The following is a 14,199-nucleotide window of genomic DNA, read 5'->3' as shown; positions in this document are numbered from 1 at the left end:
ATTGTATTTTTTTAATTTTTCAAATTTTTACTGTTTATTATTTTCTATTCTCTTTTATCATATATTATCTGTCCTTCTTTATTTTGTTATTTTGTGTACCATTTACTGTAAATTATATATCTATCTATTTATCTATATATCTATCTATCCATCTATCTATTTATTTATTTATACGATACAATAATACTTTATTCATCCCGTCAGGGAAATTCAGTGTTGCAGCATGACCCATAACAATAGACAAAAACGAAACCACAACAAGACAGTACAAAACAATAAAACATTAAAACAATAAAAACATTAAAAGGCTATAAAAGCATAACAGGGCAGTAAAAGCATAAAATAAGCTTGTTTTCAGGAGTACAAATCTATCTATCTAATCTAATCTATCTATCGCGCTGTGAGCTACTGTACATTTGCCTGTATGAACATGTGCTACAGTATACAAATAAAATGGACTTTGACTTTTCTTCAGGCTTCTCTACAGGACAGTCAGTGGGTCCGTCACTACCAGCTCCCCAGACAGACAGGGTTTACCAGGGACTGACGCAGGGGTTGGGGGCGTTGTGGGACTGGGCAGACGAGCTGCTGAAGAGCACACACAGCCTCTGGTGGTTGACCGGGTTCAGACAGTCCAGCTGAAACAACAAACAAACAAACAAAACAGAACGTCAACAAGGCACCAAACGTAACGCGTTGCTATTCAGAAGAGCACACCAGTGCACTCACAGTCTCCCCAACAGATCTCAGGTCAGGGATGAGCTGGGGGGCTCCGCTTGTCATCAACAGAGCACACTGATCTGAGACCAGTACCGGCTGAATGAGACGAGGGCACAGGTGAGATGCAGACATCTTTTATCAACTGTCTCTCTTGGGAGTCCAAAATGGACCCCCTAGTCCCCCATGCGTTAATATGTACTTAATATGTACTTTTCTTCATTCACTCTGAAGAAGACACAGATCTTTCGCAACAATTTCTTAATGGTGATCCGTGTGCCCCAGTCTACTCTCCTTCTGGTCGTTAACTGAGAGCATCCTCATCTCCTCAAGAAGGTTTTAGCGCTGTAAACTTTCACAGATGTACTTTTATGTATTGACTTCCCTCAGCGAGGAGTGAAAATGTGAATTGAATGTGGCGCATCTGGGCGGTATTTCACAAAGCTGGCTAACTGAGTAAACCTGACTTCTGCACAATGTAAAACCTGGAAAGCTATTTTTTACTTCAGTCCATGTTCCAGATTTGAAGAGTTCCCAGGTTTTACTCATTGCAAAAGTAAGGCTAACTCAGTCAGCCAGCTGTGTGAAATACCCCCCCTGGTCTGGAGAGTTGGAGCTGCACACGGTCACATGCCCCTATCTGGTCCTGTCCCATCTCCATGTTAAGACCCAAACCTGATGGTGATCGGGGGGCTGGCGGGGGTCTATTTTGGACTCAGGGGGGAGGGGGTCTCTACTGCAGTAGCCTGTGTAGCAGGACGTCGGCCTCACCTTGGAAGCCCAGCTCAGGTAATTCTGCCCCGCCGGCTTCTCCTCCTCGCTGTCGGCCCTGACGGGCGGCTTGGGTGCGGCCTCGCGAGGCGCCGGTGCCGGCTGGGCGGCGGCGAAGGGGTGGAGGTCCGGCCGCTGGCGGAGGCGGCCCCCGCGGGCCCGGTAGTCGGCCAGCATCCTGGCCAGGTCCTGGCTGACCCCCAGCTGCTCGGCGATGCGCGTGCTGGTCAGCCGGTGCGAGGGCAGCACCTCGATGGGGCGTGGGGGCGGACCCCCGTTGGCCACGCCCCCTCCTCCTCCTCCGCCCGCCGCCGAGGGGGCGGAGTCCTTCAGCAGCAGCTTCTTCCTGCGGCAGTCCAGCTCCTTGAAGTCCTTGTTGAGCAGTGGGGAGAGGTAGACCTGCGGACACACACACACACACACACACACACACGCACACACACACACACACACACACACACACACACACACGATGCGTCTCCCGCGGTTCAAACACTACGGTCCGTCTAACTGGACTATGCCAGACATGAATGGTCATACATAGTGACCGCTACTGGAGGTTTGGTCCTGATGTCTGCAATCTTTCCCCGTTTTCCATTTTTTCATATTATAAAAATTGAAGATGTGAAGAGCCCACTCAATATAACAAACAACAGTTTTAGGATCACTCAATTTGTCGTATATTGTCGCCAAAATCCCATGTCCTGTGAGAAGTGTGAACAGCTCTGAATCTTTGAGGCCCGTTTTCTCTGCTTAGTGATTTCAGGTGTACCTACATTCACAGAAGCATATCTTCAAATATTTGCAGATTTTAACGCATGGAACATCATTTGAACGCTTACAATTTACACTTTCATAATCTGTAAAAAAAAACAAAAAAAAAAACTGACAAATGACCTTGGCAGACATCAGGACCAAACAACCAGTGGCGGTCACATATTACATTTACTTCAAATAGTATTTCGACCCTGACCTGACCCCTCATAAGGGCGCATTCACACAGCAGATTTTGCGAGCTGGGGAGATTTTTGCTTCCCTCTGGAATATGTAGAGTGGGTCGTATGCCCACCTCCCTTGTTCTCTGTAAAGCGCATTGTGTTGCCTCTGGGTATGAAATGCGCTATACAAATAAAGCTTTGATTGATTGATTGATTTCCCCTGGCCGACGCTACGCTTTACAGAACACAACAATCCCGATGGTTCAGGTGGTCCCTCACCTGCTCAGGGAAGTAGTCTCTGCTGGGGCAGTGGGGTCCGGCCGGGGACAGCAGGAAGGGCTCTTTGAAGGTTATGAAGGGGGAGATGCAGAGGATGATGTCCTTCAGCTCCTGCTTGAAGGCTGCCGAGATGGACTTGAGCCGGTCGTCCGAGGAGGCCACCTGCTCGGTGACGAACAGCCCCGTGTCGTCCTGGAGGGGGTCCCTGAACAGCCGGGGGGGCGTCTCCAAGCCCCATCTCTCCTCCGGGCCCTCCCCGCTTCCTGGCTCTGCCTCCCCCTCCTCCCCTCCCTCCTCCTCCCCCTCCCTCCCCCCGGCCTCCTCCGGCTCCGCGTCCAGGTCGTCGATAAGGTAGGGCGGGGACACCGGTGCGGGCTGCGCCGGCGGGCAGGGCGCCGGTGTGGAGGTCATGACCTCCGGCTCCGCCCCGTCGCCGTGCGAGAGACAGGAGGACGATGACGACGACAGGCGGCTCTTGTCGGCGCCGGCGGTCTCGCCGCCTCCGACCGAGGACTCGGAGATGGAGGGCAGCCGGCCCGGTGGAGGCCTCTCCTCCTGCTGTCCTCCCTGGGGGAGGAGGGCGCCGGCGTCGGCCGCCTCCCCTCCCTCCTCCTCCTCCTCCTCCTCCTCCTCGGTCGTGGTGCTCTCCAGCAGGCAGGGGAAGGAGGCGCTCTTGGCCAGGCTGGGAGGCATGGCGAACTCGTCCATGAGGAAGGAGATCTCCAGCTGCGAGTGGTAGGCCACGCACACCATCAGCACCATGATCTCCTTGACGCGCGCCAGCTCGTACTCCGACGCGCCGCGCAGCTTGATGGTGCAGCCCAGCTGGGGGGGGCAGCCCTCGAAGAACATCAGCGTCTTCAGCTCGTCTGGGAGCACAGAAGAGACCGCAACGGAATGAGAGGGATTTCTGATATAACAGATTATATTAACAGTAAACCTCAGACAATATATATATATATATATATATATCTTATATTTATTTATTTATGTTTGGAGGTGTTTTAATTGTTATATGTGATTTATGGACCCGAGTCTGCTAAATAAAGTTAATGTTGATGATGATGATATTATATGTATGTATGAAGTCAGTCTCTTGCAGGCCAGGGGCATGGCTGGGTCTGCCTAGCTGGGTGTGTTTAGAAGATGAAGAGTGTTTTGGTGTGTGTGTGTGTGTGTGTGTGTGTGTGTTCCTAGCTAGCTGATTTAGAACGGCAGAGTGGTCCCGCTCACTGTTGGCCAGCTGGAAGGACTGAAGGTAGAACTTGTGGCAGGTGCCCAGGCGAGGCTTGGTCAGCAGCTGATCCATGGAGATGACCAGGTCTCCCTGGGTCATACGACTCACCCGGTCCAGGACTTGCTAAACACACACACACACACACACACACACACAGCACACACACACACATCACACACACAGCACACACACACACGCACACACAACACACGCACACACACACACACACACACAGAGGAGAGACAAGCACCGTCAGGGTATTTACACGGATAAACTCAACAGACGTCGGCTACAAGCCCTGAGACCTTGACAAAGAGCAGGAGTAGTCGGACAGCTAACAGCGGCTAACATGGCTACACTGACGCAGCTGAGGTCATGGCGAGGTACTGACAGGTTTGACGTTGATGACCAGTGTTATGCCGTGCTCCAGCAGCATGTCCTGAGCGATGCGAGACACCGTCTTCTCCACCAGAACCAGGTTGGGACGCACGTCCGCGATGCGCTGGACGTAGTTCTTCAGAAACTCTCGTTCCTGGGGGACAGAACCAGAGACACAGCGGATTGGGGGGGGGTTTGCCTTTAGTGATCATTAAGGTAGTGCTACTTTGATTAGTTCGTACCTCTATGGGTACGTCACGCGTCTGGCAAGCGTGCGTTCAGCGAGCTAGCGTGTTAACAGACGGCCGTTCTACTGGGCGTGCGAGTGCGACTGACCTGGACCACGATGGGTTCGATGCAGGTGAACTTGGTCTCCTCCCTGTAGAGATACTCTATAGAGCACTTCAACAGCAGGACCTTGGGGTTCTTGATGTACGAGTTCATCTGTCCATGGGGAGGGAGAGGGCGAGAGAGAGACCCTGTGAGTGAGACCAGTACTGTGATACTCAGAGATAGGGAAGGGCTTAACCACAGGAGAGAGTCTACCTTTTTGTGAGCTATGTTCTTGGTGCACACGAAGCCGTTGACCACGGCCGAGTCAAACTTCTTCCCTCCGGGAATCTAAAGCACAAAGAGGCGACGGTCACTCACGTTTGCTATTCTAGTGACCGATCCTAAGCCACCCGCTAGCATGGACGCACAATGCATTCTGGGATTTGGGGATTATTAACCTTCTTGATGTGGACCAGCTGGCGGATGTCCATGTCGTCGTCGCAGCTGCGCACGTCGGGCCGCACCGTCTGCACCACCTGCCTGACCACGGGCACGATGATGTCACGCCAGGAGAGCGACAGGGACTCGCTGTAGAGCAGCTGCTGCAACAGCGCCATCATGTGGCTGTGGTTGGCGGAGCTGCAGGTCGGAGGGAGAGTCGAGATCATAGATCAGATCATTATTGTCGACTCGTTCGGAAACTACCCCAAGCCCTTAATTCCTAGCCACTCGTCCCTATTTTCTAGCCCCTAGCGCTTAATTCCTAGCCCCTAATTCCTAGTCCCTACCCCCTGCTCTCAACCGCTTGGACACTTGTGTAGATCTGAAAGGAGTTTATAGGCGATAAAACCTTCTCGTTGTCCTGTGATATGAAAATTAAGTCTAACGAAACTGCAAATATGCACTTCCTCTACTCACAGCAGACAACAAACAGAGTCGGTACAGTCATGAACAGCGCTAGAGATTCCCATGCTTTTCTCTGAGTCACACAGCCACTCACAGCAGTCTCTCCATGGCCTTCTTCTCCCCGTTCTCCTCGCGGAGCTGCTCCAGGGAGCTGTGGTGCCAGCCCAGCGGCGTGAACAGCATCTCCTTGGCCTTCTCCTCCACGCGACGGTTAAACAGGGACTCTGGGGGGGGGGGGGCACAGACGGAGAGAGGGAGAGACGGAGAGAGGGAGAGAGGTAGAGACGGAGAGAGGGGGAGAGAGGGAGCAGGAGAAGACTCAGGTGTTTTATGGTGGAGCTGTGTGGCACAGTAGAGCTCGATTATACCGACGGCTTCTTTTTCTAACCGTCGTATTTCCAACTGACGCTTCCTCTTGTTGGTGATTTATGTAGCATAACACATGAAATCCTCCAGACTCACAGGGAGCACAGCAGGAAGAAGGAGGTTTTTTGTTTTGGTTTTAGGGGCTGGGAAGCACCTACCTTTGATGAAGGCATCACTGATGATAATGTTTTGCCCTCCATCCTCTGATACCAGGAACTCAGCTGGGAAAGAGAGCATTCGAGAGAGAGAGAGAGAGAGAGAGAGAGAGAGAGCAAGAGAGAGAGAGCAAGAGAGAGAGAGAGAGAGAGCAAGAGAGAGAGAGAGAGAGAGAGAGAGCAAGAGAGAGAGAGAGAGCAAGAGAGAGCAAGAGAGAGCGAGCAAGAGAGAGAGAGCAATAGAGAGAGAGCAAGAGAGAGAGAACAAGAGAGAGAGAACAAGAGAGAGCAAGAGAGAGAGCAAGAGAGAGAGAACAAGAGAGCAATAGAGAGAGGGCAAGAGAGAGAGGGCAAGAGAGAGAGAACAAGAGAGAGAGAGAGAGAGAGGGCAAGAGAGAGAGACAGAGAGAGAGAGAGAGAGAGAGAGAGAGAGAGAGAGACAGACAGAAAGAAAGAAACAAACAGAGAGATGTCACAATTCCGCTTAACAGTCTCTTAAATCTGAAGGGGAACTTGTGTGACTAACACATGCATCCAGTTCCTCTTTTGCAGTTTACATGAAGAGACAGGTGTAGCACTGGTGGGTAAGGGTGTGTGATGAGAGGTGTTTCTGTTTCAAGTTCCCTGGCTATTCTCAGCTCAAGAACATGTCCATGCCTTAGTTGGTCATGGTCAGGTGTCTGGAGGAGATCAAGTGAACATCCATAAGAAGCTCACGGCCCACTGAGGTATAAGGTCCTAGTTGGAGAGAACTCTAGCCACTGGACTGAAACTATGTATAGGTACAGACCACCGACTATAAAGGTGGGACAGACTGACCACCATGTTCTCTGATCAGGGAACGCTGACTGCCAAAGAGTTTCTCTGTGACTGACCCCGATATCTGTATGCTGTTGTACTGAATACATGTTGAATCTGATCCATAATTCAGTTCTGGCATCTACTTTCCTCTCTGGCCATTGACTCTTCAATACCTCAGCAGAATCAACATCAGAGTGTGTCTCACCCTTATCTTTCTGCTCCGTGGGGTGGGGGGGTACGTGGGGGTACTTGGACTGCTTCTTGATGTGGAAGTTGACGTTGTCCTGCTCCATGTTGAGGTTGATGGAGGCCGCGGAGTCGCTGTCCACCGCTGACTGGAAGCTGCTGACTGATGTCCTCTTGCTGGGGCTGGCTGAGTCTGAGGACAGCCGGCCGGTCAATACACCACGGGATCAATGAGAACATACTGAGGTACTCATCTGTCCCTCGTTGAATTAAAGATGCAGTATGCGGTTTGTGATTTCCTGTTAGACTCCTGTTAGATTTCCTGTTATGCAACCGATAAAATCCCCCCCCCCCCTCCCTTCAGAGCCACTCCTCCAAACCGGGGGGAAAACAAATGACACTCGCTAGGCAGGTAGGTAGGTTGACAGGCAGGTGAGCCATCCAATCATTTCAAATTGGCAACTCAAAATGATTGGCCGTCCTTATTACAGTCCTGCGACTTCCACAGATTACGGATTTCATACATTATAATGTCAGAACACTTTATTTACCGATTGCTGTCGGGATGCAATGAGAATTGCAAAAAATAACAAAAGAGCCAAACTGCACACTGCACCTTTAAGGAGTCTGACATCAATTACATCAAATTTTCATGATGGTGGAACTAGTGGCAGGTCATTGTAGAGGTCAGGAGGAGGCACGTCACAGGGAATTGGGGGAGAGGGTACCCACTGGGCAGGACGTCGTTCTCGTCCACCAGTTGCTCGGTGTCGCTGTCGTCGAACTTGATGTCTTTGAACCAGGACGGCTCGGAGTGTCCCTCCAGGGAGTTGACGCTGTCGCTGTCTGGAGACGGCGTCTCTGAGAACTCTGTGCTCTGGAGAGGAGGAGGGGAGACAGCGTTGAAAGCGGCGTGGAGGGTGGTGACGGAGCTGCGGTTTCAGACAGCGTTGTCTTCCCTGTGAAATCTCGTGTTGTGACGGGGTCTCACCTGCAGGGGGCGATACAGGGCGTACTCGTCCCTGAACAGCTGGTCGTGGTGAGTGACACAGTCCAGCCAACGCCCATCCACCAGAGCCTGGCCTATGGCTATAGCCTGGGCTCTGAGGGGGAGAGAGAGGGAGGGAGTGGGGGAGAGAGAGGGAGAGGGAGGGAGAGAGAGAGAAAGAGATGTGAAGAAGGTAAGTTCCAGACCACACTATGTCCCACTGGGCTTGGTAGGCAAGTCTGTAACAAAAAACGTCCCAGAGAACCCGACGCCCTTTTTAGTGAATGTAATGCCAGCTTGCTGGTGGTTCGATCCCCAGACAGTTGGAGTATCGAATTACAATCATACATCCAGAGGCAGATTTCTTTACACCAGCAAAAACCAGATGTGAGCTCATGCGTTGCTTATCTTGGTGAATAAGCGTCCTATTCAAAGTTGGCGTTCTGACAAATTTTTCCTCCCTACTGATACCATCTGCTTCTGTACTTTGAACTTTCTGTGACCCTTCCGAGGCACACGCTCGGACGCACGCACACACACACACACAAGCAACTCTTATGATTACATCTGTTTCTTAGGCTCACAGGCCTATCAATTATATACAGCAAAAACAATTTGAACAAGAAAGAAAGAAAGAAAGATGGTTCTCAGCAACCTACACGAACATCTGACTTTTACCACAATATGCTCTCCGGGTTTAAAGGAGAATGCTCGTTTTTGACAACCTGGACCTTATTTACAACATATTATAAGATGTTTGACTCACCGAGATCACTTTGGTGTAGTTCGGAGGCATGTAGAAGAAATTTAAAATCCAGCGCGAGCCAGTATATCCATGTAATGGCGGTGGACAGGGCACCGAGAATGCAGTTTCAAAAAATCTTATTTTCGGCCGCTAAACAGTTGTTTTCATCAATCTGATTTTATGAATCGACAGTTGTGATTACCCAAAGTGAGGCCTTGTTGTGGTTTTCAAATACGTGGTCTTAAGCCTCTGTAATATGATCTTTAAACACCTTTCCCCACTTGCTCCAGCACGCATGCGCACAGCGCGCATAAACGGCCGTTACCTGGTGGAGATGGGGTTTAACCCCCACGGCCGTTACCTGTTGGAGATGGTGCCGCTCCTTAGTAGCCAGTTGACAAGCTCCTTCCCCACAATGCAGTTGGGGTAGGTCCTTAGCCAGTAGCGGTGGTCCTGGAACTCCATGCCGGTGCTGTTGTGGCAGATCTTCTTCCACAGGTCCTTCAGTTGGGACGAGTCCTATCGGACAGCAGCGGGACAACGACAACAACACACACATTTAGGGGACGCTTAACTGGCACAGCCTGGAGACCAATCGACTTACAGTGTATACGGAGGAAGTAAGACGCTTCTTGGTAAAGCAAGGACTTCATCTCTGGGAAACAGGCCAGTCGTGAGGTGAGTGATGGGCAGGGTTCACATTCAACAGCTGGGACCAGATGCTAGTTTTAGGATGTTTTAGTAGTCTTTCTATAATATTTGACATGTTGAATCTTGAAAACGTCCATTTTACAACTTCAGATGCTCCCCAATTGGCAGCCATGCATCAAATTTAGTTTTAACAGTGCTTAAAACCTCTCCAGTTGTTGTATGTGAATGCAGCTCTACTGTGGGCAGGGGGGGCTCTACTATGGACAGGGGGGCTCTACTGTGGATAGGGGGGGCTCTACTGTGGACAGGGGGGCTCTACTGTGGATATGGGGGGCTCTACTGTGGACAGGGGGGCTCTACTGTGGACAGGGGGGGCTCTACTGTGGACAGGGGGTGGCTCTACTGTGGGCAGTGGAGTGGCTCTACTTTAGGGGGGATTACCAGTAGGATCTTCCTCTCCTCATCGCTGTGGTCAGCCTTGGGCCCCCCAGGCATGGCTCGGCTGGTCTGAGGGCTCACCGAGCTGTCATAGGAGGGGACCATGGAGGAGCCAGAACGGTCCAGGGACAGGTTGGTCACACTGGCGGACCTGGACACACACACACGCATGCACGCACAAATGCACCCACACACGCACACATGCACACACGCACAAGCACAGGTATGTAAAAACACAACCTAACAGACTTCCTTGATCTAATCATCTCTAATAATATCTTATAATCTCTAATAATCTCTTATCCTCCCTAAACATCTCTTATCTCTAATCATCTGTAATAATATTTAATCATCTCTAATAATCTCCAAACATCTCTAATAATCACCTCACCTCTTTCTTGCAGGTGACTTCCCCACGTCCTCCTGTAGGGGGTTGAGTCTGGAGTTAAGGCCACTGTTCTGAGATTCCTGGTGAATCAAACTGACACACACACACACACACACACACACACACACACACACACACACACACACACACACACACACACACACAACACACAACACACAACACACAATGTGAGAAACATGATTTCCTTCCCTCAACACTCTGTTAAACTATATTTAAATGTCCATCATGCAACCCAAGCTAGCGTCAGTACAAGCATGCAGAAGCATTCACCGTAGGACTAGAATACAAAAGGGACCACGTAGAGGTATGAAACGATCTCTGAAAGGGAAACAAAACAATGGCAGCCAGACTCACTTCTTTCTCATCCCAATAGGAGTTTTTCTATGCCAGGAGAGAGAGGAAAATGTTTTTTTAAATATCACAAAAAGATAAGCAAGGGGCGAACACTGCCCAGATCAAAGTCACATCAGTTTTTCAAGAAAAAATCTATTAGAATAAGCCGCCTTCCATGGGGGAAACCAACCCCCTCCCAAAAAAAATTTTATATACTGACTTGTATGTTCTGCATCAACTAGAAATTGACCTGATGGAAAATGACCCAAGAAAAATGTTTGAGATGGTTCTTCCTGAACGAACAGGATGACAGTCCATGCTCTCCAGAGAGAGGCAGGGGTTACTCACTCTTCCGGCAGTGTAGAATCCTATATGCCGGAGCTTTTGCATTTTTCGAAGACAATTCTTTCAAGAAGACTTACCAATAAGCGATTGGTTAGGAAGAGATCTGTACCAATGGGATAGACCGGGATCTTTTTACCTGACAACCGCACCCTAACACTACAGCTATGGAACCCCTCAAGCATTCAGTAACAAGGAGGCATACTGTACTGTGGGGCTATAGTATGAGGTTCGGATATAGAATGAGGTTCTGGTATAGAATGAGGTTCAGGTATAGGGCTATAGAATGAGGTAGGGCTATAGAATGAGGTTCTGGTATAGAATGAGGTAGGGCTATAGAATGAGGTAGGGCTATAGAATGAGGTTCAGGTAAAGAATGAGGTTTGGATATAGAATGAGGTTCGGGTTTAGAATGAGGTAGGGGTATAGAATGAGGTAGGGGTATAGATAGAACGAAGTGAGGGGCAGGGCTATAAAATGATGTAGGGGTATAGAATTAGGTAAGGGGCGGGGCTAAAATGAGGTAGGGGTATAGAACAAAGTAAGGGGCAGGGCTATCAAATGAGGTAGGGTTCAATGTACTGTAGAGGTGAGTAGAACAGGGCAAAGGCGTGCTCTCTCTCTCTCTCTCTCTGTGTTCACCTCTGCCAGGCCAGGTCCTCCTCCAGGAAGATGTTGCGGCTGGCCTTGCGCCCCCCCACGGGTGTGCGCGGCTCGCTGGGCTCCAGGACGGCCAGTGCGCTCACGGAGCACGGCGAGTCGGACAGCGCGCTCAGGTCTTCGCCGATGGAGCCGGAGTCCGCATACTTCAGGGCGATCTTACGGCAGTAGGTGCAGGCGCGCAGGTCTCCTATACGGGTGGGGGGGGGGGGGGTATGATGGAGGCAGGGAGGGAGCATATGGTGGTGGGGTGTGTGTGTGTGTGTGGGGGGGGGGGGACAGATAGAGATATGGGTTAAAGTCAGGGACTAGTGTGTAAACTACATTTTAAGTTCTTCACCATAAAGGTGTAGTCTGGTTGATAGTGGAAATAGGGGATTGATTCTCAGTGACTTACCTATGTGACGGTCTGTTAATCAAACAAATTATGTCCCTGTGTTTGTGTTGGGGCTTGTTCACAAAAGGCAACCAATGTAGCTTAATAATCAACCAGCTACGCGCTATGACTAAAACCTGACTTCTCAGCGACACGTCAGTATATTCCTGGAACATTCTGTACCTGAACCTAGAGGAAACCCAGTGAACGAGCTCTTTCCGGGTGTTTGCTTGAATCAGACACCAGGACAAACAGAGGGTGACTATGAACCACCACGTCACAGCAGACCACAGTTTTCATCACAGTATCAAAAAACAACCAAACATGCTTGATGAGTAAACTGCTTTTCTTGCTTTCACGTCAGCACTGCAAAGGGTGTGTGTGTGTGTGTGAGGGCTCACACTTCAACACGCAAGCTGACTCATGACCTTAGCACAATCCTGGTGTCAAAAAACACCAACTTGCGCAAACAGATCATGCGGCAACAGGACAAAAACACTCTCACGTGCCTATTTCACACCGCACACAAACACACACACTCCATGCTAACAAGCACCCGTCGGCCTCGTACTGTACATACTCATGGAACACCCAGCTGCATCAGTCAGGGACCCCTTCTTCCACTTTAAAACCTCTCTGCTCTGAAGACTTCTCCTTTTGGGGGCCACGTTTGCCCACCCCCACCCCCTTCCTGTTCCCTGTTCCTTCTCCGGCTGTGTGGTCGGCCTTTAGAGGTCACCGCGGTACAGATGGAGGGGGAGTGCGGGGGGGGCATGGCTGTCTGCCCGGTCCGCCCCCCCCACCCCCCCTAGTGTCCCCCCACCCCACGAGCACTCACCCGTGTACCCCATAAACCTGCCAGGGATCTCCTGGTTGCAGCAGCGGCTGCAGAAGATCTGGCCGCACAGGCGGCAGTGGTGGCGGCGCCGGAAGGTGGTGAACTTCTCGTTGCAGTCGTAGCACTCTTTACACTGGCTGTCGGGCATCCAGTACTGCTTCAGGTCGCTGTCCTGGAACACGGCGCAGGACCACATGAACTCTTTAGCAATCACATAAACAAAATAACATTTGGTCCTGTTACATTGCAGCTAGCTAGCTAGCTAGATCGATGGATGGATAGATATACTGTAGAGAGGTGATTTTATTAATCCCCGGGAAATTGATACATTGATACAGTGTGCAAAGTGCTCAGAACAATAAGTAAATAAAAGTCCAATTACAGTCCAGATAATACTAGGTTGGAGGTTGGGCGTGCATCTCAAAAACACTTGCAGAATAAAAATTCTATCTATCTATCTATCTATCTATCTATCTATCTATCTATCTATCTATCTATCTATCTATCTATCTATCTATAATCAATCTATAATCAATCAATCAATCAATCAATCAATCATCCATCCATCCATCCATCCATCCATCCATCACATACCTGGCTCTTCCCCTCCATGATCTCCTTCAGCCTCTTCAGAGCCGTGCGCAGCTGAACAGCTGTACGAGGATCATGGGAGCCCAACGGAGTCTCGGATTTCCTGCGTCCCTCTAGAGAAAAACAAACACACGCACGCACACGTGACGTAGACAAACACCTTATTCCAGCCGAGCCGACGCAAAACATGATCTAACAATTTGAGTACCATGCATAATATACCCCATCTTCCATGCTAATTCAGTACATACAGACTGAGAAGAAAAGGGTCCTATTGGCCAGTGACAGGTCAGGTGACCTCCATGAGATTAAATAAGGTGGTGAATAACAGTGAATGTGAATACAATTATAAAGGTTAGGAGAAATTCAAGACACCAAGAGCAGGGAAACATAATATGTGTAGTATGACATAGTTGAATAAAGGTGTTAGTTTTTGTTGAATAAAGGTTAGTTTTTGTAGCGTCGTTAATACACACACACATACAACTTTTCATACCTGTGCACAGGTGGGAAAACCACAGAGTTAAAGAAACCAAAGAACAAGACACTAGATTAAACATGCTAGAGAGGACCTGGGTAATATCAACTCTCCAAAAAGAAAAACTCACACACACACACACACACACACGCTCACACACACACACACACACACACACACACACACACACACACACACACACACACACACACACACACACACACACACACAGAAAAACCAACACACATTCACACAGCTGCACGCACGCACACGCACGCACGCACGCACGCACGCACGCACACACACGCACGCACGCACGCACACACACACACACAGCTCAGGG

The 14,199-nt window shown here is 50.0% G+C and overlaps 1 protein-coding gene across 2 annotated transcripts in view; it reads right to left on the bottom strand.

Moving 5' to 3' along the window:
• pikfyve (phosphoinositide kinase, FYVE finger containing) overlaps window positions 1-14,199 on the bottom strand; it is a 29,428-nt gene that overhangs the window by 10,187 nt on the left and 5,042 nt on the right. Inside the window, exons 4-24 of one of the 2 annotated variants that reach the window (XM_084451852.1) lie at window positions 13,382-13,491; window positions 12,788-12,959; window positions 11,556-11,763; window positions 10,593-10,619; window positions 10,221-10,310; window positions 9,833-9,980; window positions 9,102-9,259; window positions 7,999-8,110; window positions 7,740-7,884; window positions 7,027-7,200; window positions 6,024-6,086; window positions 5,594-5,723; window positions 5,052-5,232; window positions 4,867-4,941; window positions 4,657-4,764; window positions 4,334-4,474; window positions 3,939-4,065; window positions 2,706-3,574; window positions 1,489-1,887; window positions 730-816; window positions 538-638 (exon numbers count right to left, since the gene is read on the bottom strand). In XM_084451852.1, the coding sequence (XP_084307978.1) occupies window positions 538-638; window positions 730-816; window positions 1,489-1,887; window positions 2,706-3,574; window positions 3,939-4,065; window positions 4,334-4,474; window positions 4,657-4,764; window positions 4,867-4,941; window positions 5,052-5,232; window positions 5,594-5,723; window positions 6,024-6,086; window positions 7,027-7,200; window positions 7,740-7,884; window positions 7,999-8,110; window positions 9,102-9,259; window positions 9,833-9,980; window positions 10,221-10,310; window positions 10,593-10,619; window positions 11,556-11,763; window positions 12,788-12,959; window positions 13,382-13,491 (3,625 nt within the window). The remainder of the gene's footprint in view (window positions 1-537; window positions 639-729; window positions 817-1,488; window positions 1,888-2,705; window positions 3,575-3,938; window positions 4,066-4,333; window positions 4,475-4,656; window positions 4,765-4,866; window positions 4,942-5,051; window positions 5,233-5,593; window positions 5,724-6,023; window positions 6,087-7,026; window positions 7,201-7,739; window positions 7,885-7,998; window positions 8,111-9,101; window positions 9,260-9,832; window positions 9,981-10,220; window positions 10,311-10,592; window positions 10,620-11,555; window positions 11,764-12,787; window positions 12,960-13,381; window positions 13,492-14,199) is intronic. The other variant, XM_084451853.1, reaches the window with a different exon arrangement.

This window comes from Borostomias antarcticus (genome assembly GCF_949987555.1).
Source record: "Borostomias antarcticus genome assembly, chromosome: 17".
NCBI classification, from domain to species: Eukaryota; Metazoa; Chordata; class Actinopteri; order Stomiiformes; family Stomiidae; genus Borostomias; species Borostomias antarcticus.
The sequence above is the reverse complement of the archived record's forward strand: the minus strand, read 5'-3'. Positions and strand labels throughout refer to the sequence as shown.